At 31.5% G+C, this 24,623-nt stretch overlaps 1 protein-coding gene and 1 long non-coding RNA gene across 2 annotated transcripts in view; both read right to left on the bottom strand.

The window, feature by feature from the left end:
• LOC100680504 overlaps positions 1–24,623 on the bottom strand; it is a 272,326-nt gene that overhangs the window by 36,032 nt on the left and 211,671 nt on the right. The window contains exons 11-13 of the mRNA XM_031933565.2: positions 20,438–20,690; positions 2,216–2,469; positions 1,991–2,154 (exon numbers count right to left, since the gene is read on the bottom strand). Coding sequence (XP_031789425.1) covers positions 1,991–2,154; positions 2,216–2,469; positions 20,438–20,690 — 671 coding nt within the window. The remainder of the gene's footprint in view (positions 1–1,990; positions 2,155–2,215; positions 2,470–20,437; positions 20,691–24,623) is intronic.
• On the bottom strand, positions 15,146–16,787 carry LOC116418389. The gene is made up of 3 exons (XR_004228411.1): positions 15,491–16,787; positions 15,331–15,413; positions 15,146–15,242 (listed from the first exon to the last, which is right to left on the bottom strand). It is a non-coding gene; the product is annotated as an uncharacterized LOC116418389 (long non-coding RNA).

The raw sequence follows: 24,623 nt of genomic DNA, 5'->3' as shown, positions 1-24,623 counted from the left end.
GCTCTACTCGAAGTCTTACAGGCAAGGGAGAAAGAATAGAGTATACAGCATAGTCAGTGTTTAGTGTATAGTCGCGAGGCATGCGCGGTACGCTTGCTCTCTCGTGAGCTTGTCTGACTGCACGAAATCGTCGACAGCCAATAGATGGCGCACCGAGTACCGTTTTGGTACATTAATCAAGATTATAATACTTACAATATTACAACAAACTTACTGGAACCTGACTCAGGAATTGGACATTAAACTCCAAAGACTTGCTAACTTTGAAATTCATTACATCTATGGTATAAGTAGGGACGAGCACCTCTATTCTTATAGGCGTGAGTTGCAATGGCTTACCATCGCCGGGTGTATGACCTGCTTCTTGAAAAAAATCTTTAATACATCAGTGGCCACCTACATTCTAAGCCTTCTTTGACTTTTACGTCACACTCAGGCCTATGAGGAGTGAGGTAATCCCCCTGGACATCCCGGTTTTTAAAACGGAGACGCTGAAACATTTATTTTTCATAAGCGCCTTATATCTCTAGAATTCGCTTCCATCACACCTTCAATTAGCTAAACAATACTTCTTAGAACTGGAAAACACATAATCTTTACACAATCACCTACACTCTTTCATTTTATTTCATTTAACTCTACATGCTTCATATCTTGCCTATTTACACAAACTATTTTCTGCTTTTTCTATGTATACTAATTTTTTAAATTGTACAACATAATGTACAGCAATAAAAACAAATTCAAATCTAAAGCTTCATGATGTACCTTAAGGTTGAATATCCTTGAGCGTAACCTTTACGAGCTAGCGAATCTTTTGGGTAAGTCAGAACACACATCTTGGGTAAGTTAATGCACCAGAAATCGGGGGGGGGGGGACTAACGAATTCGCCTATTTTTAATTACTTAACTAATCATAACTTTTTACATTTAAAGGTCTATATCATAAACAAATACGATACAATCGTTTTTGCAACGATGTTACTTCTATACGAATATAAAAATGATTAGGTAGGTTGGTAACTCGCCCGTGTGATAATCCAAAACTTTAAGGTAGTTCACCGGAATATCAATTTTCTCAGGATATCGCTCAAACTTTGTTTACATGTTCAATTAAGTATCCTCTACAACGTATTTTTTTACCCCCAAGCGACATTATTTTTAGAGATATTGAACCTTGAAATTTTGTATTTTAACATTGGAAGCCTATACCGAGTCCAAATTTTGAGGACATTGAGTCGAATTGCGAAGCGAGTTTTCTTGGAATATTTTTAAAAAACTAGCTTATGGTGTAAAATAGCAATACAAATCATAAAGAAAAAGTTGGATCGGGCAAACGAGGCTTTTTTTTAAGATACAACAATTCAAAGTTTTTATCCCATGCTATCAGTATATCTATATAGGTGTGCAGTGTTCCTCTCTCTTACAAGTTTTGGGAATATTTTATACTCTAAACAATTTATATCACCATTCTAATGTTTGATACTATGAATTGTAAGGCTTTGACATTAGATACGACTGTATGATATCTTGAAAAAGGAATTTCCTAATAAAAACCCTATTTGAGCACAACTGCAGTCGGTGAACTACCTTAATCATTATTTTAACAATAACTATACATATGGTCAAATCTTGAATAATTTTGTTGCACTTGTAATAACTTTGTTAATTGTTTATATGTACTTCTATCAAATTTTCATTACTTCCGTTACGCTTTACAGCCTCCTTAATTGCTTACATTTAAAAACTACGTAGAGAATTAAAATTTAAAAAATTAGGATATTATGTTATTCAAGAGAAAATTTCTTTAAATTCATTCATATCGTTTGAAAACTGCGTGAGATATTATATCTCACACATTTTTTGTGTACAAAGATACAAGGCATTCGTAATGCTACTATGTCTAAAAACTACATTTGCGGAAATGCAATAGCAAAAGAGGTATTAAGGTGGTAGATGAAAAATTTTATAAAAATGTTTTATTACGTACTTGTCAGTATCTGGTGTTTTTCGAAGTTGTAAACATAATTCTATTAACTTTTTGCTATCACCAGTATCTTTGAGTACTTGCATAAGTAGTAAAATGCATCTAGACATATGAGAAGCAAAACTTCCTGGTCTATCAATCTCATTACTAGGAATCCGCCATATCCCCTAAAAAGCACAAATGTAATTTATATGTTGAAAGGGGTCGTAAATACTTAATATTACTTACATTAAAAAAATTATTGTTTTTTCGATCAACGAAAAGCCCTTGAATAACTTGATTTTTATGGAATTGGCATTCGTATGTTCCCAGCAATAATTGTTTGGATTTATTAATATTTCTATAATTTTTATTGTAGAAGAAAAAGTGAGCTAAGCGATAAATTGATTTGTAATGTTCAGGAAATCTCAGAACACACTGCTCTAATCCCGCTAGACAGCTCTCTACTATTTTAGCTGTGTCTTCATATGAGATAGACGAGTCTGAAAAAAAACTATCTGTTATATTTTGATGGTTTCCTTTTGTTAATGAAATAGGGTATTAAATATGCTTCTCAATATAAATATTATTATTTTGATTATAATTACAATTTTTGGTAAACTTGTGAATTATTTAAAAAGATGTGTCAAAGGGTGGTATAAGTAGATAGAAGAATTTAATTTCTCTGTATTATATAGAAGACATTTCCAAAATGCTTAGTAATGTATATGTATGTGTGTGTGTGTGTGTGTTAATAAATGAGGGATTTGGTGCAATAAATAACATCACCCATTGTTCCAGTGGATCCTTCGGGTTAGTGTTGTATCTTTATTTAATACTCATTGTTGGAGATTACACTTATATCGTCGGATACGCACATAATGTGCTCGGGCTCTCTATATGGTCATCTTACGCTCTCGGCGGTCGAGCTGCCACTCTGACTCTATACTCACGCTCTCACACTATACCTATAGTTACCGCTACCGCGCGCTAGTCTATCCTGCTTGCTATAGTCGAGCACGCATGCCTGTTCGCATACTCTTTATAGTGTGTACGGATAGTAGCATATAAATTACTCATATCTCAATACACCTCATTAATTTTGATGCTACTTAAACTTTAAACGATTTTTAAATTCATTCTGAAATTTTCGAATTTATTTCTACCCAGAGCCTTTGTTAAAATATTAGCAATATTATTTTCTAAGTCTACTTTTACGATTTCAATTTCTGTCTTTTCCTAGCACTCGTTTACAAAATGATAATGTACTTCAATGTACTTATATATACAATGTACAACATAATATTAGTCCGTGATACTGATCCGTGTCCTGAACTGACTACTAAGGAAAAATTAATTTGCATTATAAATCTCAGTGTTGGATTTAGACTAAAAATACATAAAGATCAATGGCGGTTTCAAAAGACTTTCCAGCGGCTACTGGAGGCTATTCTTTCTTAGATCGCGAAGGTAGTCAGGCACCGATGGCGCCAAGACTTCGCGTTTTAAAGCTTTGTCGTCATCTGTGCTTATAAAGCAAATCAACCTATAGAGTTACTATCCTGTAACACTCTCTTAAGTTTAGGACATAACAGGTTAATTACTTACTAGCAAGAAACGCTCGCTTCGCTCGCGATTAAGAAACATAATTCTGATAATATTTAAGGGGATCTCGTCCCAAAAAACACTGTTTTTCTATTACATGAAACTTTTTGAATAAAGTTTGCTAATGAAAAATCAAGTCTGCAGCGCCGAAGTGTTAATGTAGTTCACTTAGCCCAGTAGTGCTCAATTCGAAGTTAAATTAGAAAGTTAATTTTTTAAAATATTATGCAGTGTTATCAAGTGTGAAAACTCTAGAATTTTTAGTTCTGTTTATTTATTTATTTATTATTACCAGAAGAAATTTACAAGGTATGTATTTCATACCTGGAAACCTGCAGAGGTAAATAAAATTACTTGTTCGCAGTCCGGTTACAAAGGAAAAAGAAAAATATAAACAAAACTTAAAATTAAAACTTAAAACTAAGATATATACATTTGGCATTAGCTTCTAATAACAAATTTGTGTATTGCATACAGAAACAATTTTTTTCTTTTATTATTTTTCTAACAGTTGTATCGTATCCAGTCTATTATGATTTTCTTTTGAGGGTATTTATTTATATTTAATACTTTTAGTCGATTAGGAAGCTCATTATATACATTAATTGCTTTCATATAGCTGTTCTTATTGCTGATTCTCTTATTTGTTTTTGGTATAATAATACTTCTATTCCTAGTAACACTATCTGATGCTAAGAATTTTTCTTTGAGATCATAGTAGTGTAGTTTAAAAGCTTCGAAAGCAAACAGTTGTCCTATATTTAATGGATTGTCTTGTAACAAAAAGTTATTTTTATTGATGATTTTTAAAATTTTGTTTTGTAATTTTTGAACTTGGTCTCGGCTATTCCTATATGCACCGCCCCAAGCAATGATGCTATAAGTTATAATACTATGAAAAAAAGCGTAGTAAATCATTCTGAGAGTCTCTATGGGCATTGATTTAGAGATTTTATAAAAAATATAGACTAGGTATTTAGTTTTTCCAACTATATATTGCATGTGGTTATCCCACTTTAGATTACTATCAAAGACAACTCCTAAATATTTAAAGTTCTCCACCCTAGTTATACTTTTATCAAGAATTTTAACATTTATCTGAGCTGGTACGCTTCCAATATTACTTCCAAAAGTCATGCACACTGTTTTTCCTACATTTAAGGACAACTTGTTTACTGCCAGCCACTCGGCAATTACACTTAAGAAATTGTTCATGTTTACTTGAGCTTCTATCCAGTCTTTACCTGTAGCTATAATAGCAGTATCATCTGCATAAGAAATTATGGACTCGGGGGGAATCTCCTTTAAGACATCATTAATATACAGGATAAATAGTAGCGGTCCTAATACAAAATTGTATATCATTGTATATCAAAATATTGATAGAAAGTGTTTAGAGCATCAAATATCCTTAAAACTTACAAAAGTGAGAAACACTGCGCGCATATATAGATATACTGATAGCATAGAATTGAAACTTTCGATTGCTGTCACTTTTCAAAAAGCACCGCTTGCCCTATAAAATGTTTATTTCCTAGATTTGTATTATGATTTTACATCATGACCTAGTTTTTCAAAAAGATGTAAGATTTATTTTCTTCGTAATTAAACAATATGTACACTAAATTAAGACTTAGCATATGCTTCATATGTTAAAATACACAACTTCAAGACCCGATATCTTAAAAAAATCATACCGCTTGGGGGGTAAAAAATTATACAACGTTATAGAGATAGAGTTATGTAGTAAGTCTCTTGAAAGTTTTGAAGTGAATACTTCTATAGGCTCGCCGGGTACACATTTTACTAGGGAGTGAATCGGCGAGCGGCGACCGTCACGGCGGCGCGACAGACCGATCGTCACGAAAGCAGCGGCAGCTCTTTCTCCCCACCATGCACTCTTCGCCGCGCATGTTAGCATGCTCGCACAGCTCAGCTCTTCCCTTACATATCAGCCGCACTTATTTACACACGCTGCAAGCGGCTATCGGATTTTCTCGGATTTCGGACGCGTCAATATAGCGGTACCTTTTCATGGTACTTCAATTTTTTTTGCGTCAACTAGGCTACGTGACTTTTTTCATATGCGCGAAACGTTTGCAGGTGAACATTATTGACTTATTGCGGTAAACATTATCACTATGACACGCCCTGGGGTAAACCTCGATTTACCGCACGTTCGTGCAAAAATGCACTTTCTAAATCTCGGATTACGCACGTTGTGCTATAAAATATCGTACAATACTATTATTCTTATTATATTTTCTTTATTCGTATTATATTTTGCCTATCCTAAATTTACTAGTTGATCTATGATTACTTCACCTAAGATTTTTTAACTCTCTGTCAAAGTTTTGATTAAGTTAGAAAACAATGACGGCGATTTACGCATCAAAATCACTAAATCAAAAAATTATAAAAATTTATTAAAAAAGTCGCAATTAAATGTATCCTTGTAGATTAGTACTTTGCAGTTAACGAAGACACATCTGAATTTGCGTCAAAGACTAATTTATTTCAGTTTTGCCGCAAAGACTATAGTATATATATTTTGAACTCTTGCGTCAAAGACATAAAATAAAGTACATTTGCAGTCCCGCTGCGAAGACTAGTACATTTCTAACTTCGTATACGTTTGATTCTCTGGCAACGAAACTATTCAAAATTTTCCAAAATTCCATACTATCTATTTGAGTATTCACTTCTATCGGCTGTCCCCGAGATAGCCACATTTTTCTAATTGATCAGTATATAACTTAACTTTACTTAAGTTAAGTAATCCCTTTATTAACCAAAAAAGATGTTGTTGCTTCATTATGATTAAATATAATAAACTGGACTTTGATTAATTAATCTCAGTTCTTTTTTATCTGTTATTTTGTTGCGAAATATATCAAACTCGTCTAACCTTTTACTTTTTTAAAAGTTAATTTTCTGAGATTTTAGTCCTTTTTAGTAAGTTTTTTTAGATATTTCATATTTTTCCTAAAAATAAAATATAAGCATCTTTAGCACCTTTTGACCATGGTTTTATTGTAACATTTTTATCACAAAGATAAAATCACTGATTGTTCTAATACACTACCCTCGAATGATTTCTACACCTAGACACCAAAACCAAGTGCGAACTACCTAGACCTCGTCATCGGCCACCCTGTACACCAAGACGCCGTCCACGTATTATGTATGTACCTAGAAATAAAAAACCACGGAGCGCACCACCTAGACTTTGTCATCGGCCACCCTGTAAACCTAGACGCCGTACCCGTATGATTCATTTACCTAGACATCAAATACCACGAAGCGCTCCATCTACACCTCGTCATCGGCTACCCCGTACACCTAGACACCGTCTTCGAATATCCATTTATTGTCTCCATTTATCTCGACCAAAACTGTAGATTTTATCTTGTGATAAGAATGAATACTTACAGCAATCATCATTATATGTCACGAACACAAAATTAAAAAAAAAAACGGTTATATCTGCACGAGTAATTATTTGTAGCATTCCTTTTATGTGAATCGAATCTGCAGATAACATTTTGTGATATGCATGAATACATAAATCATCATTTCATATTCACAAACAAATAACTTAAAAAATATATATATCTGCACAAATATTTAATTGCAGGATCCCTTTTATCTGGAACAAATTTACTGATTACATCTTATGATATGCACGAATACATAAAGCATTCGTCATCTTATATTCACAAATAGATGGCTTAAAAAAACAGCATATCTGCACAAATATTTAATCGCAGCATCCCTTTCATCTGGACCAATTTTAAAATAATCTTTATTCATCCATGTATTTTTATATGTCATAATATATGTCAAAAATGTAAAAAAAATGAATTAATTGCGTCTATTTTTTTTAAATTGTTTTTAAGTACCTGTCTTTACCAATCAATAGTTTGTTGTTTATAAAATATATCGTTTTGTGGAATAAATGCGAAAAAAAAAACCGGACGGACGGACAGACGGACAATTTTTTAAGTTCTTTCACTGCTAAAAACTAATTGAAATTTGATACATCCGATTTTGTTTCGGTAACTTGAATAATTTAAATTCAAAGAATATTTCTACCGTAAAAAAGATTTATATATATTTTCTTTTTTACGAGTTTTAGAGTTTTGGGTTTTTACAAAATTGACCAAATATAAAATTTTAATATAATGTAAATACTTTTTTGGTGCATCGCAGCCGGAAATAATTTTGAAACGCGAGAAATTCAGACATTTTTAGGTAATTATTTGACAAAACCTTGTGAAATTGAAACTTAAAATCGCGTCGAAACAGGAATAGCTACAAAAAACCTCTTTTGAAATTAAGAATCTACAAAAAGTGATCGTTTAACATAATATTTTATTTTGCATAATCTACAACATTATTCATCTATATGTAAATTAGGACAATTAAATTTATTGAAAAACAAACCTCTAAAAATAAAATTCTCTGAAATACTTGTATGAAGAGAATTTATAAATAAGTATACAATAAGAAATTTTACTTTAATTTCATCGTAATATTTTCTTATACTAATAATTTATATTTTTTAAAGGCTATAGCCGGGTTACTATGGTGAAATGGCCCCCTTGGAAAATGTATATATGTTATATACCATTCGATGGGGGATAAAAAAAAACTCCCATAGCCAAATTTTTAGCTCTCTGCCTAGTGCGCATGCGCAGTAACGTCGATAAACGTGTTTTTTTGATTTTATTTTTTTCTGAAGTCCCTATAGGATAAAAATTTTTTTAAAAATTCACATTGGTGTATTTTTATGTCATGAATAACTGAAATTTTTTTGGGATTACATAACCTCAAATATCGGATCTAAAAAAATTATTAAAGTTTTCAATTGATATTTTGACCCCCTTGTTTTTGAGGTGCAACTTTTTAAGTAGACTTTTTTTGTGTACTTTTTCCCGTTCTTTACGATGGCACTAACGTTTTTTCCTTAAAAATGGTGGCACAACTCGATTTGAGCCAAAAACTGATTTTTTTGCCATTTTTTCACGTTTTTAGCTGGTTATGTTACAATTTAGTTACTAAAGTGACTCCTTTTGAGTAGTTTTGCATATCTTCCCATGAAAACATAATCAAATGAAATATTTTGTTCGCTCCAAGCCGTATTTTTTATATTATCTTACGTTTTCAATGATGGTCTTATCAGAATTTGAGGTAATAAAGGGTTTCTCTCTATATATAAAAAGAATATCGCCTCTGTCAGTGTCTGCTTTTCTCTTTAACCTAAAAATGCCCTCATTTGAGTGATTTAACGCCGAAAAAGGCCATTTTTGGTACCATGTAACCCAAAACTAACCTAAAAATGTCATAATGCAAGGGTTTTCACGCAAAAAAGCCTGTTTTTAGCTAAACATAGCCTTGAAATCGATCGTTTGAGGGTACTTTTGGCGTCTTGTGGTCTTAAAAAGGCCATATTTGGCTTATCTGCCTCTACTTAATTGATTATTCAAAATCTATTGACAGTAATAATTATCAGGTAAAAAGGAATTGAAGTTAAGTATGTTCAATTCGTACAAAGTATAATTTATTATCTTCATAGGCTATTTAAAATAAATTATGGAACGTATACAAGTAGCTTTTTAAAAATAACGAATGTTCACAATAGAAAAAATGATTCACTCATCATTGTCACTATCTTCATCAATACACACTTCAATTTGATCATTAAGAAACATTTTAGACAGAATTTCAGCTGGTCGTATGATTTTTGATAAATATCTTCCATGTGAAAGATAATAGATTATGGCAGCAATATGCGCACAACATCCTATAGTACGGTTACCGTTATCACAATCACAACAGTGTCTTAAGATGCTAGAATAACCAATACCATTTGGTTTATACTCAACGAAACATTTGTATTGTTTTCTGTTAATATGCCTGGATTGAACTTCAAGTTTGAGAATATTGTTAGTCTCTTTTGAATATCCAATCTTCAAATTATTATCTGCGTCAAGCATTTCCGCTAAGTAAGATATTGTCTGTTTAAGCTGATATGTTCCTGTAAACAGAATTTTCAAATCTTTTATTGTTAATTCAGGAAAGTCTGGTAAATCATCCGAAGTTATTATTTTAAATGGTAGTTTCCGACGACTCCATCTTTTGTCTGCTACTAAAACTGCTAATGTATTTTCAACATTTTTTCTAGATTGCATAGCACTAAATATTTCATCTTGCATGTCTTCATCAGAATCTAGGCGTTTGCCAAACAAGTTATTTAAGTAGCAAGAAATTTTACAATAAGATCCAGTATTTTTCACCATTTTATTATCAAGTTTGTGATCTAATAACCTATATTTTTTCTTTTGAACTCCGTGCACTGCTTCAACAACCCATCGCAGTTTTGTCGTGAATCTTGTTTCATTTGATTCTTGCGTAGAAAGTTGAGATTTTGAACCTTTGAGTGCAGGCATCAAAACAATATAACCCATATTTTCTAATTTTTGTTTAATGTCCCTGAAACCTCTATCCAGTATAAAAATGTCCCCTTGGCGAAGAAGTTTCTGTAAAATATTCTGCTTCTCTTCCAATATTTCAATCAGTATTGTAGCATCATTTTTATTTGCAAGATATGGACCTAACTGGTCAACAACATAACCATTAGTAGTACATATAGTAAATGGTTTAGTCAGAGGAACTTTTTTTTGGCCTGAATAAGATTTTCTTTGGTACTCGTTATTAGAGCTTTTTTCATGCCTTATATAAGTACCATCAGCAATCAAAATAAGTTGTTTACCAGGATGTAATTTCTTTGCCATATTAGAAGTTTGATTTTCAATCAATTCATTTCTGTCTACATTTTCTAATCCAAAGTGTTTTGGTAGTAAATCTTTTTCGAAAGATAATAATACTGATTGACAAAAACGAGATACTTGTTGTTCGCTTTCAATGTCAAATATTGTAGAGATGAGCGAGTTAGAATTCCCAGAGCGCATTTTGAATAAAAATACGACAATGGCTTGTGTCGCTGTCCTTACACAGGAATTCTTCAGAGAAGTGAGTTGATCTTTAAGATAATTAATATTTTCCCACGTTAATCCCGTAAAAACTTTCAATTTTTTTTCAGGCATGGAAAATTCAGCTACTGTATCTAATAAAGTTTCGTCTGCTTTCATTGATAATTGACTCAAAAATTGTAGTAATTCATCAATATATACCGTACTTGTAGTGGAAAAAATATTAATTTTATTTAGTTCATCTTCATAAAATCTTTTTTTAATTAAATGTGTGCAACAGCATCTATTGCCATGTGGAATAAAAACATTCATTTTACTATAAACTTGAATTCGGGCCTCTAAAGGAACTAATATATTATTAGTCTGTTTTTGGTACTCACAAACAAAGCAATATTTATGTGTCGCAATCGTCCTTTGAATAAGTAATTCCGTGGTTGCTCGTACTTTTTGTTCCTTTATTGTGTATACAGATGATTGTGTACTTTCCTGAGATGATGAAGTGACAGTTAGCTGAGAAAATGATTCAGAAACATTTGAATCTTGAGACGAAGCAGTTGCTGGAACATTAACCTTTTTAGGTTTAGAGCTTGATATGTATTTGGATAATCGCTTTCTACATGAATCACAAATTACATCATGGATGTAAATATCTTTATTTGATAATTGTTTAGCATATTCGATTTCAACTTCAGATTCGATTTCCTTTTCTCGACCAATTGATTTTCTAATATAAATATTACACATGGCACATCTTCGATCATCGCGTTTCCTGATGTTATCTGACTCTTCATTACTATTAGATGCCATATTTATTTAACCATTAGACAAGAAGATCACTTCTGAAATAATAAAATATAAATATTTTACAATACATTTAAAAATGCTGTTAGTTAGTTTTTAAAAATCTAAAAAAATTGTTTGCCTTTTTTTAAATTAAAAACTAGAATGAATAATAAATATTACAAAAATATTATAATCTAAGTTCTTGTATAATCCAGTTTTCTCAGTAGCTTTACATGAAAAGTAAAAAAATAATATTGCCTAGTAAAAGTGAAATAAGTTGTATTTCATTTATAAGTTTTTTAAGCAAATAATTTTTTTTTGTCATAAAAACTGTATTGAAGTGCTTGCACCTAGTGATTTTATAAAATCAACAAACCTATGAAATTATTATATTCAATTTGTTTTTTTGTAAAAATATGTTCTTGTATCTAGACATGAATAATAGTGTATTTTAAAATAAATAAATAATGTTGTTTTTAATGATGTTTCATATACGTATGTGTTTAAAGCATAGGTTAGCTTGTGTTTACTTTATTCATTTTACATTTTTTTAACTTAAAAGTTAATTGACAATTAATAAGTTCGCATCCTATTAGTTCTATTTTTCATTTTTATTATTTCTCATGTATTGTTTTTATGTAAAACCAAATATTTTTTCTCATCTCATAATAATTAACTATAGTAAAAATCACATCATATATAGTCATATGCAGATATTTATGTGCATTTTTTATTAATTTGACAGTATTTTATACATAAACAAATTAATTATTGTTCAAGACTTTCTATATTTTATCAATTTAATCATACTTGTATAATTAATATACCGCATTACATCAAAACATGCAACGCATCAATCGTCAAATCCGTTTCTAGCAAAAGTTTATTGTCATATTTTATTCAAATGTTTTTCCTTCTTAATTTTATTTAGTTAATAGTTTCAACAACTTTATGTTTAACTAATTTCTCATTTTACTTTATGTGATTAGCCTAAATTGGTTAAGTTAAATAGATAAAGACTCGTTCCCCTTACATGCATTGTACGTATATCTATATCTATAGGATTGAAAATTCATTTTTATTAATTACTTTTTTGTTAGCTTATTGATTTAAAATCTGATTGCTATTTTTGTTTTAGGATAAGATCGGATCTTTATGCGAGTACTAAAACAGTTTATAATTTAATGTTGGTTTAAACTTTTGATTTTATGCAAGAATTTAATAACGTACACAACATGTTTTTCTTATTTAGCGTATAAAAAGGTCTAATAATTATCTGTTATTATTATTACATTATTATATTTTTATATTATATTATTATATTATTATATCATATTATTATATTATTATATCATATTATTATATTACTATATTATCTGTCATTATTTTTGATACAATTACTCTTAATACTACAGAATTTATAATAAAAATTTTATTTTTCTACCCATTAATAAGTCTTACTCTGCATATACCGGTAAAATACAAGTGTATTTATTATAAATACATGGGAGATTTTTTATTTATCAGTAGGTTGGTTACAGTATTTTTTTCAAAACTCAAAGTGTCGGTATAAAAATAACATTTTAGATATTAATAATAGGTTTTGATTTTAAAGAAGTTATTTAACAAAATATTAATTTATTGTGTAATATGTATTAGAAATACATATAACCCTAATATCAAAGCATATAATCTGTGATGTCAAAACTTTTGAAAAACTTTGTTAAATCTTCATTTTTTTAAAAGATATGTAAAATATATAGTACTCACTTTAAATATACAAGATTGTTAGTTTTGAAGTAAACAGCAGAAAGATTTAAAGTAGCCGCGTCAGCCTTCGGTTCCAACTAACTCCAATGTATTTGAAAATAAATACTTAACTACTTTATTATTTTTTCTAGTATTGCTATCAATTATCAGTCAAAAGCCGAAATAGTAAAAAGAAAAATCGAAACAATTTTTATTTGCTAGATTTTAATTTACTTTAAAAGTTATAAACTTATACTAACAGCGTTTTCACCATTCACTTGTATTAGTATATTATGGAGAAAGTACAATTGAGTCCGTCGTCCCGTACCGACCTCGGGACATACCGTCTGAAATAAGCTGTTTTTACGGGATTGGCTAATTCTGTACCGTCGATTGGGTTATCGAACAGAATTAGCCAATAATATAAAAGTGACTTATTTCAGACGGTATGTCCCGGGGTCGGTACGGGACGGGACGGGACGTATTGTACTTTCTCCCTTATATAGACAATTGTAAGAAAAAAAAAAAATTAGTTTTGAAAAAAACAATGTTGGCCATTGGTTTGCGCATCGTTTAATTAATTAAGAAATCAAAATACTTTATTTGTTTATGCTCCTGATAATTCTTAATTTTATGATTGACCATTCACTACGCAGATCGTCTGCATTGCAGCCGCCGCGTCAACCGCGCGGCCAAGCATAACCTTTTATTATAAATAAAAATAAACAATAAACAAAAAAGTGCGACAGAGACAATACTTTCCACCAATCACAGAACGTTTAAAAAGAACATAACATTAGCCATCAGTTTTATAATAAGGTGATATCACAATTCTGATAAGACCATCATTGAAAACGTAAGATAATATAAAAAATACGGCTTGGAGCGAACAAAATATTTCATTTGATTATGTTTTCATGGGAAGATATGCAAAACTACTCAAAAGGAGTCACTTTAGTAACTAAATTGTAACGTAACCAGCTAAAAACGTGAAAAAATGGCAAAAAAATCAGTTTTTGGCTCAAATCGAGTTGTGCCACCATTTTTAAGGAAAAAACGTTAGTGCCATCGTAAAGAACGGGAAAAAGTACACAAAAAAGTCTACTTAAAAAGTTGCACCTCAAAAACAAGGGGGTCAAAATATCGATTGAAAACTTTAATAATTTTTTTAGATCCGATATTTGAGGTTATGTAATCCCAAAAAAATTTCAGTTATTCATGACATAAAAATACACCAATGTGAATTTTTAAAAAAATTTTTATCCTATAGGGACTTCAGAAAAAAATAAAATCAAAAAAACACGTTTATCGACGTTACTGCGCATGCGCACTAGGCAGAGAGCTAAAAATTTGGCTATGGGAGTTTTTTTTATCCCCCATCGAATGGTATATAACATATATACATTTTCCAAGGGGGCCATTTCACCATAGTAACCCGGCTATAGCCTTTAAGCTTATTTGCTTCATAGTTTGATTTAGAAAAATAAAAACTAAGAATTTGAAGAACATAGGTAATAATACTAATTTAACGGGACCTAACCACCTTAAAATAATTATTACAATAATGTCTTGTTTTTTGTAAAAGTGAATGATTTTGTATGCCAAATTGTAAAGTATTATTTAATTTAATATTATAATGTAAAAAACTGTAGAAATAATTTTTTATATATGTCTCAATAGATATATTCTCTTAAAAACTGCTGCAGTGTAAAACATGCTATTTTTTTGAGTACCGCAGGATTCAGACTACACGGATCAATGAATTGTACTAAACCAAGGCTTGTTCTGTTCATTAGACATCTCTCTACGGAGTGAGTGTGGGATTTTATAAAATACTGACAGCGTATAAAGTTATAGCTTTTTAAAGTTAAAAATTTCAATAAAATATAAAAAATACAAGCCTTGCTTTGGTACAATTCATTGATCCGTTTAGTCTGAATCCTGCGGTACTCAAAGAAAAATACAGGGTATTGAAACAAGCATTATTAGAATAATATTTAAAATAATACAAAAACGTGTTTCTATTATTTTTCTGAAATTTGCATCATAATTCTGTATTAAATATATTACAATATGTTGTTCTACTACTTTTTTACATTTATTTGGAGTTCTAGCACTATACTTTAACTTTAGTAGATCATAACCTGTAAAACAAAAGTACGTGTATTTACAAATTGCAATATGTTTTACATATCATTATAAATACTTATATAAAAATATCTTATAATATACCTGTATTTAATAATGTAACTGCAGTTCTGTAAAACTGTTTATAGGTTATACTATATTACTGTGTATACTGTATACTGTTTATACTGTAACAAAAAAAAATTATTTTTACATCTACAATACTAGAATATTTTGAATATAATTTAGATACATTCATACATACCAATTTGATTACAAATAACATTTTAGTGTCCGCCACTGACATATGCACCATCATCAACAGTTGAAATGCGTAACAGTCTTCTCAATTTTCTTGCCTCTTTTGTATTACACTTTGCTTGTTTTTCAGCATCTTTGATACGTGCTTGATCTTTTGTTACTGCAGCGAATAATGCATTTTTGCCAGGCTTGATATTCAACTCTGACATAAGATACAGTAATCCTTTCCAGCCACTTGAAAACATTATACAAGCTAAGAAGGCAGATATTTGTAGAGTCTCAAGTCCAACAAAGTCCGTTTTAGGAGCAATATTCCACAAATCATTATTAAAGGACACATTAGCATTCTGAGTTTTTCCATCCAAAATATCCACAATCGCTGAAGACTCCATTGACCCAGAAGAACCCCAATGGTTTTTTGTACATGATGGTAAGTGTGCGCTGTACAAAATTTTTCATTGTTTAGTACCTTCTGATCCATGGACTTTTTCATACTGGTTGCATTGTAAACTGTAAGAAAAAAGAACTTCTAAATCAATAATCTTTCCACTTTCTGGACTCAAGATTATAAAAACTCCATTGTAGTATCTCGACGCTGCCATGTACCATCACCTTGAACACCTATTTCTCGTTTACAAGCTACGACTTCATCTGGAGTATTCGTATCATCTGATTCATCATCTAACATGTTTTCATCTAAATCTTCAATACTCAGTTCACTAATAGCTTCTGGATTAACACTTTCGGGTTCACATATCTCATTTTGTGAATTGGCACGTGTAAGTCGAAGTTCTTCGTCTACAGCTTCATACATAAACTTATCCGCAACTCTTGATGTAACTTCAAAAAGCACATTACGTATTTTAGTAAAAGTTGCATTCTGAATTGGACGAGGAAAGTCCATTACTCCACAAAAAGTTCTCAAACTTTCAAGGCCACCACCAACCAGTCTCATGATTTGGACACTGCGTCTATTGATTTCAAAAATATTTGATTTTTGTTCAATTTTTTTACAGTTGTGAAAATTTTTCTCATGTACATACTTATCACACGTAATAGAATGATTGACACCTAATCCATGACATTTTATTTCATAAAATTTTATATTTCCACCACATTTACACATCAAATTGTTCTCTAAGAATGTAAACAAAAGTCTCATATCAAAGAGACGACAGTTTACGGGCAGAAGAACTTTTTATTTTTTTTATTAGCAGAACAAAATTTAGGTCTTTTTTTCTGCCGATATAATTTCTTGAATCAACTTTTCTGTGACGCTGTCTTGAAAAATCCATTATGCACACACTATATAAAAATATAAATTTATTATGAAAACACTGTTTTTATAGTATATATTTATAGTATATATTTATAGTAATATTTTTATAGTATATATTTTTACTATAACTTTATAGTTTATATTTATAGTATTTTTATATTATAAATTGCACTATATCTTTTAGATATTAGATTTTATCAGATCCAATAAATGACATGTAAACATTGACATTAGAGGTTATGTTATCCTTGTTGGCCTTATGAAAATTGTACATATAGATATAGATCTATGTATAAAAGTTACTGTGGCTGAGAGCGCCCCCTGCTGCTCATGATGGTCTCTAGTCTTCATGAACAATAGCGCATTTTTTTCGACCTAACGCTCTGAAGTTAGCTCGTAAGCTTGAATTCGGAATAAGGACGTTACCGGTCACAGTCGAAAAGGAACAGGGAACAGATATACAGCTTAGATAATAGCTCGCTGTTTCTCACTTATATAGATATACTAACCAATGTTATCTTCTTGTATATGTTCCTGTATCTGTATTTGTTCCCTGTTCTTTTTTGCCTGTAACGGCCCCAACGGGCCTTATACATAGGTAAGTATAACTATAGATATGAGGAGCAGCGAGCTGTTCCTTGTATCTGTATCTGTTCCCTGTTGTGGATATAGGTTGATTTATTTTACTTTTATATTACACACGCACGCACACATAAAAGAAGCTAACAAATAATAAATATAGTAGATATATGTATGTATGTGTGCGTTAGCGTGCAAAAAGTATTTACTTGAAAAATTATTAATTTTACTATACATTATTTATATAGGTTGTTTAAACAATTTTTTTGCAAATCTGATGACAGATTCGTAATCAGCGCACTCGAAAACCTTATATTACATACATTTCACGGCCCATAAAATATAAATTTTAAGAATCTTAAAAATGTTTTAAACTTTTATATCAACTTTCTTTTTAATTTATTAGGTTTTTTAATTTATAATACTTAAAAACACCTTTTGCAAGGTAAAATGTTGGCAACTATAAGTTTGGTTTCCACCCTGGTAGAAAATAACCCAACAGTTTATTATGGTTGGCGAACGAACCTGCTAAAAACGTCACTTTGGCCAACAGTTTACCGATAAGCATTGATAAGCATTTCTACCAGGGCATCTTCATAAATCTGTACATTTGTATAAGAATTCTATTCTCATTTCTCCTTTAAAATTAATAAAATCATTGTAAGAATCGCCAAGTGTTTGCAACTTGCAAAGTTTCAATAAAACCCTTCATCCATACACAAAAGTTTATGGTAAAAAAAGAATCGTAAAGCCAATATGATTCCAAAAATACTTATTATTTTTGCAAATTATTATATTTGGCTTGAGATTTTTTTTTTGTTATAAACTTTCACAGTTATATTTGAAGATTTTTACAATTAAACAAAGCTTCTTTCAAATTATAATGAAAAAATGTTGTAATTTTAATATGATTTAACAGATTTACACCTTAATATAATAAAAAAAAAAATAATAATTCGAATGTTTAATCAACTAGACAACTTCTAGCTTTAAAAAGTCCTCTTTCCTCAGAATCTATGTGTAGATAGATGCTTACTCGATACGTTCGGCTCTCTGCAAATGCGATTCATTTCGTAAAAGGCAGCAACGTTTAGCAGACACCTTTCTCACTCTTTTACCATTAGAGTTGCGCATAATTAATATGTTCTAGAGACATTCGCGGCGTAGTATAGTATATTGCACTGATTGTTGAAGATAACCTTATGTAACCTATTATCTCATAACATATTCTTGTATTGTTGTACTTAAAAAGATGAGAATCGCGTGGCCAAAATTTTAAGAAATTATCGCAAATTAATTTTTAATCGTAATTATTTTGCTAAAAGAGAAATTTTTGAAGCAAAATATTATGATCATCAGAAAATTCTCATTAAAATCTTCAAGATACATTACTCAAACATAAGCATCTAAGACATATCAGACAAGAAATCATTGGAGACAATAAAACGCATTTAGGTTAAAAAGCATATTCAAAGTGCAATAGGGTCGCGCTGCTCCTCGGCAGCACAGTGTATAAAAAACGTATACTTGCCAACGGGGCGCCACCACGCCCCTCGATATTTTAAAAATAAAAATGATGATCATAATTTCTTAATGATGATCCAATGGAATTAGAAGATCTGATCTCAGGCACTGAAAACTTTCTTACTGAGGTATTAATGGACTTAGTTTCAACTTGATGGGTGCTATATGTAACTTATGACGGATCCATAAAAAATGAATCCAACCATTTTTTTCAGCTCCGAATTTCGACTTTATAGAATTAGTTTAAAATGCTTTTTTTTTAAATGTATAGAGCAAAATACTACAGCTATTTTTAAAGTGTTTTTATAAGCATTCGTTTAAAAAGATTTTTTAATATAGATGATATTGGCATGCCAAACCGACCCGCCTGACACGCTGTGCCCCACCCTCCCCTACTATCATTCGTCGTTCTTTTCTTATACACCATGAAGCGCAATTTTTCGAAATCGTTTTAACTCGAAAACTAAATGTCGAACCTTTAAAAAAAAACATGATTATTGCAGGTTATTAGGACTATACACCCCTTTAATTTAAAGTCATTTCATGGGGCAGATCCTGAGAAAAACATCAAAAACTGAAAAAAGCCGTTTTTCTACGTGACACAATAACTGGAGTAAAAAGGCAATAATCAAGTTCAAATTTCAGATTTAGTTAGCATTATATAAGTACCATGATCCCTTTCTTTGGGTTGTTTATGAAACTAGTTAGTTTCAAAGATATTAGGCTTCAAAATTTTGTTTTTTCACCCTGTATACTCTATATAACTGAAAACTGCATCGCTTAGATGTCAGCATTCTATTTAATGGATTTTAATCTATACCTAGGCCTGTTTTTTTTTAGAAATTTGTAAAAAGGAAGATTTTCAGTTCACTAGTGATTTTAGACGCGTTCCGCAAACTATCCTAACCATTATAACTCAGAAACTAAATGTTGAACTGTTCTCAAAAAATTATGATTATTGAAGTTTGTAATAACTATATACACTACTTTGATTCCAAGTCCTTTCATGAAGCAGATCCGGAGTCCTTCTGTTTGTTTCTCTTTGGCAATTGGCGCGCGTTATCGTGACGAATGTAAAAAAGTAAGTAAGAATAGTAAATAATACATTATTTTTATTCCTGGTTGATGAGAGGAAATAATTAAGGGGCAGTAAGTGAGGAGCAATAATTCTTATTATAAAGTAAATTATTGCTCCTTAAATACTATAGTTTTCATTTCCTGCACATACCTTACATTTGTTTTTCTACTATGACGAACGTGGGAGTTGGCGAGCGGAACAAGCAGGGGGGTACCTCCCAGTAAAAGTATAATAAATGCCCTTGGTACACAATCTACTATTTTGCTGATTATCTTAATAGGGCAAACAAAATTCAGCCGGCAAACAAAATTTATGTTTCTGTATTCGTAAAACAACATTACTTATAAACTAATGCTGTTATAGAAAATGTAGTTAATTTTTTGATTAAATAATAACCTAGTATAAAAAGCTAAGATTAAATAAAATGTCAGATGTTTTTTTTTAAGTCAATTAGTTAAGCAGTAATCATTATATAAGAAACAAATTCTCACCTTGATCAGAAATAACTTTCTTTTTCTCTGCATCACTATTATTTGAATCGCTATCACTATTGGTCGTACTAGAGCTACATGAAGTGTCATCACTACTAGTAGAGTCATCGCTACTGCTAGAGGTTGAATTGTTACCCGTAGTACTGGTATGCGAGGTAGTTGTACTTTCTTGAGAACCTCTGCGACTAATATTTCTTGTTGGATTATTATTTTCCTTTAATTCTTCGAATGTTTTTGATATAAAATTATTTTCCTGCAAATATAAAAAAAAATATGATCTTACAAAAAAATTCAAGTCAATCCTCTTATTTAAACCGCAGGTATCTCAAAACTCTCTCTCTCTCTCTCACTCTCTCTCTCTCTCTCTCACTATCTCTCTCACTCTCTCTCTCTCTCTCTCTCACTATCTCTCTCACTCTCTCTCTCACACTATCTCACTCACTCTCTCTCTCTCTCTCTCTCTCTCTCTCTCTCTCTCTCTCTCTCTCTCTCTCTCTCTCTCTTCCCCTCCTATACTCTCCTGATACTATCTGCCAAAACTGTACCGCACCATAAACAATTACTTATGGTAGTGGGCTTGCTTTTAGAGAACATAGAAGAAAACTGCAGCCAAATAGCCACCGCATGTCTCCGCCGAAGAGAGTTGAATGTCGATATGTTAATATGTAATCTCGGACGAAAATTAGGTGTCAGAATAAACGTAAAATACACTTGTACAATAAAGATTTGTAGAGTAAATACAAATTCGGTAATGATAGTAGAAAAGTAAGGTACCTTAATGTGTGGTCTTGGGTTGCAAACCTTTCTGCCAAAAATCTACCTCGTTACAACTATTATCTTTTTCTTGATCTTTTGCGAAACGATTTAGATGAATACCGTGTACATGGTTGTATGTTTTTGGATGATAAATTGCATTACGTTTATATTCTAAATATCTCAAAATTCGTTTAACATTAAAGTAGAAGATTATGTTATAAAATTAGTATCACAACTATGAATATCTTTAATAAACAATGCTTGCGACAATAGAATGACCTTGTTGTAGATCTTTTTTACTAGTTTGCCAATATTTAACAAAATAGAGCGTATTACTCCCCTATGCTCTGAAAAATTGTAACGATTGCAAAACGCGTAAAGCATTGCTACGATCGTTTTATTGAAGCTCTCTAAAGTTTATTTACGAATGTATTCTAAATGGTCTGCACGGTGTTATTGAACCCAGAAAGAGTAAAAAATAAATAAATTGGAAAGCATAAACACCTTGTCCTGAAGGTTGGTAGAAAAGAAAGCAAATATTATTACAAAGTAGCGGTGATTTTTTTGAATTATTTGTAGCAATGGGATGATAAAAAAGTCATTTAAAATTTTAACCGCAATTAGTTTTTGCTATGGTAAACCACTAAATTCTTTTTGAAAGAGTTTAACTGTTTAGTTCTAGAGATATAAGGAATCAAAAATATTTCAAAAAGAAAAATTGAATCATCGATATCTTGAAAACCATAGGGTTTTGAAAGCTGCGCAAAAAACTTAGCTGAGACACTAAAAAAAAAAAAATACTTTTTATCAAAGTTGTAGGTGAATAGAAGCAGTTTTACTTTCGTTAACGTTGGACATAGAAAACCCATTTTTTTCAGCTTTCGAATTGCTACTGAAAAACTAGGTGGTCAAATGAATTAAAATTTTTGTGGTACACAGTTTAACTCATAACCTATCAACAAATTTATTTTGTGGGTTTTTGTTATTTCATTTAAGATATATACTTTATTTCGAAAAAATCACTTTATTTGCTTTTTTTGCCAAACATTGCGGTCAATCCTGAGTGTCAAACGGGAAAAAGTAGGTAATTTTATTATCTTTCAAATGCATTATAGTTGAATTGTTTGTAGCAATGGGATTTTAAAATAGAAGCAAAAAAAGATTTGCAAAATTAAAAAATAACGTTACTTTTCTCAAATTCAGAATCAAAAAACAAAACTTCATGCAAAATTGCAATAACATGGCCTGTATCGTTTCGGAGATATAGCGATATACATACACACACACACATACCTCCATACCGACATATTCTAAAAACACTTGATTTAAACTTCTAACACACCATAACATATTTCTAGAAGTTTTGACAAAACTCGAAATTTTACAATTACGAAGCTTCCTCTAGGAAAAAGCAAAATAACAACAAAATTTTCGTTTGGTGCCAACAATGTAAAGCATACGACTTGACAAACCATGTTTCAAGTGTGGGAGATTTGGTTACATCGCAAAAAAATGCAATAATGACACTTTGTACCTCAAATGCTCTGAAAAGCATAAAACGAGAGATTGTGACAAAGATAACATTAAGTGTATAAAATGTGAATTTGGTAAAAAAAATATAACACTAAATTGGACACAACACAATACACACATGATTATAACATATGTAGCATCTTGAAAAAAAATAGCAAAATATATTGCGCCAGTTGATTATCCGATAAAACCTACCTTCTAGCAACTAAACCGATTTACAATAACCTCAAATTGTTGAACAGGCATGAAGTACCTACAGATGACAACAAAGCTCTAACTAATAAAAAATATCAAATAAAAAACCGAAACAAGCTACTCACAAGACATGAATAACAACTTCTACTGAGTAAACAGAGACAACATCACCATCCAAACCAGCAACCTACTGTATCCTCACCAGTCATCAGGAGTAATGAAAACGAAGAAAAGATATAGGTAAAATGGATACTTTTGATTACTTAGTATTCAAAACAAATCAATGTAAAAAGAACGGGCAAATAGTAGCATTGTGAATTTTAATAAGGCTATAACCACTAGAAACAACATTATCTTACATTTTAATGTCCGAAGTAAGAATGCAAATTTTGACAAAATAAAAATTCTAATTGAAACTTTAGTTGTTAAACTAGCTGTAGTTGTATGTATAGAAGCTTTGGAGCAAGCAAACTATAATATATGTTGACTACAAGGTAAAGATTACGAATAAAGAATTTACTATAATGAAAGTAAGATAAACAGAAATGACGCAATTATCGTTTTTGGCAATAATCTATTTCAAAACACCGGAGTTATGGAATCAGAGAATGCAATAATAAATACTAGAACACAATTAAATGATAAAATCAATCTTGAAATATCGGCCTTGTACATATCTCACGAATTACCAAAAACTGAGATTTTGTTAAATTTAAATGTTTTTTATATATATATATACGTGTGTGAAATCGAAGATGAGAATTTTAACTTTTGCCCAACTGACTGTGTGTGTGTGTGTGTGTGTCTATATATATATATATATATATATATATATATATATATATTTATTTTTTTTTTTTTTTTGATGCCGCTCCTTCGTGAGGGACGGGAGAGTCTACATCCGTTCTGGCAAGGACAGCGAACGGGCCACCATCATCTTCATAGATGCTGATCTTGAGGCTTTTTTAGCCCGTACGCTGCCAACAGCCAGCATGGATACCCCACACTAACACACACATATAATTCCACCAAAATCACCATCTAAATCATCTAACTCATCGACATCTGCCTCTAAAGCGTCTCTGTTTGAGGGTCTCAGAGTCTGTCATTTCAATGCGAATTGCCTTACGGGTCACATGGAGATGGTCAGGCTCTTTTTGTCCACTCGTTCCCCCTTTCACGTAATAGCTGTAACTGAGACCTGGCTAAGCGACAAGACAGCATCCATCCCTTCACTGGATAATTACATTTTGTACAGACGGGGCAGAAACAGGAACGGTGGAGGTGTGGCCCTCTGCCTTCATCATTCATTGACAGCCAGCGTTATCTCGTCATCTGACGGCGAATGGTCGGGTAAGCCGGAGTATCTTTTCTGTGAGATCTCAGCTAAGAGAGTATCGCCCATCTTCGTGGGGGATGTGTATCGCCCTCCTCACTCACCCTTTATCCAGGGATCAAATTTCATTGAACACTTATGCACAACTACTCCACGAAGATCATCATGGGTGACTTTAATGCCGATCAGCTTTCTTCATCTGAAGACGCCAACTTCATCAGGGCCTCCATCGATGAGAACTCTCTTACCTCTGTGCTGTATGGTGCAACCCATCACAGACAAGACTCTGACACCTGGCTTGGCCTATGCTTCATTGATGAGCAGGATCGCCTGCTCTCACACTGGAAGACTGACACTCCTTTCATC

Source organism: Nasonia vitripennis, assembly GCF_009193385.2.
Source record: "Nasonia vitripennis strain AsymCx chromosome 1 unlocalized genomic scaffold, Nvit_psr_1.1 chr1_random0004, whole genome shotgun sequence".
Lineage (NCBI taxonomy): Eukaryota > Metazoa > Arthropoda > Insecta > Hymenoptera > Pteromalidae > Nasonia > Nasonia vitripennis.
This window is presented reverse-complemented; position numbering and strand designations above follow the sequence as displayed.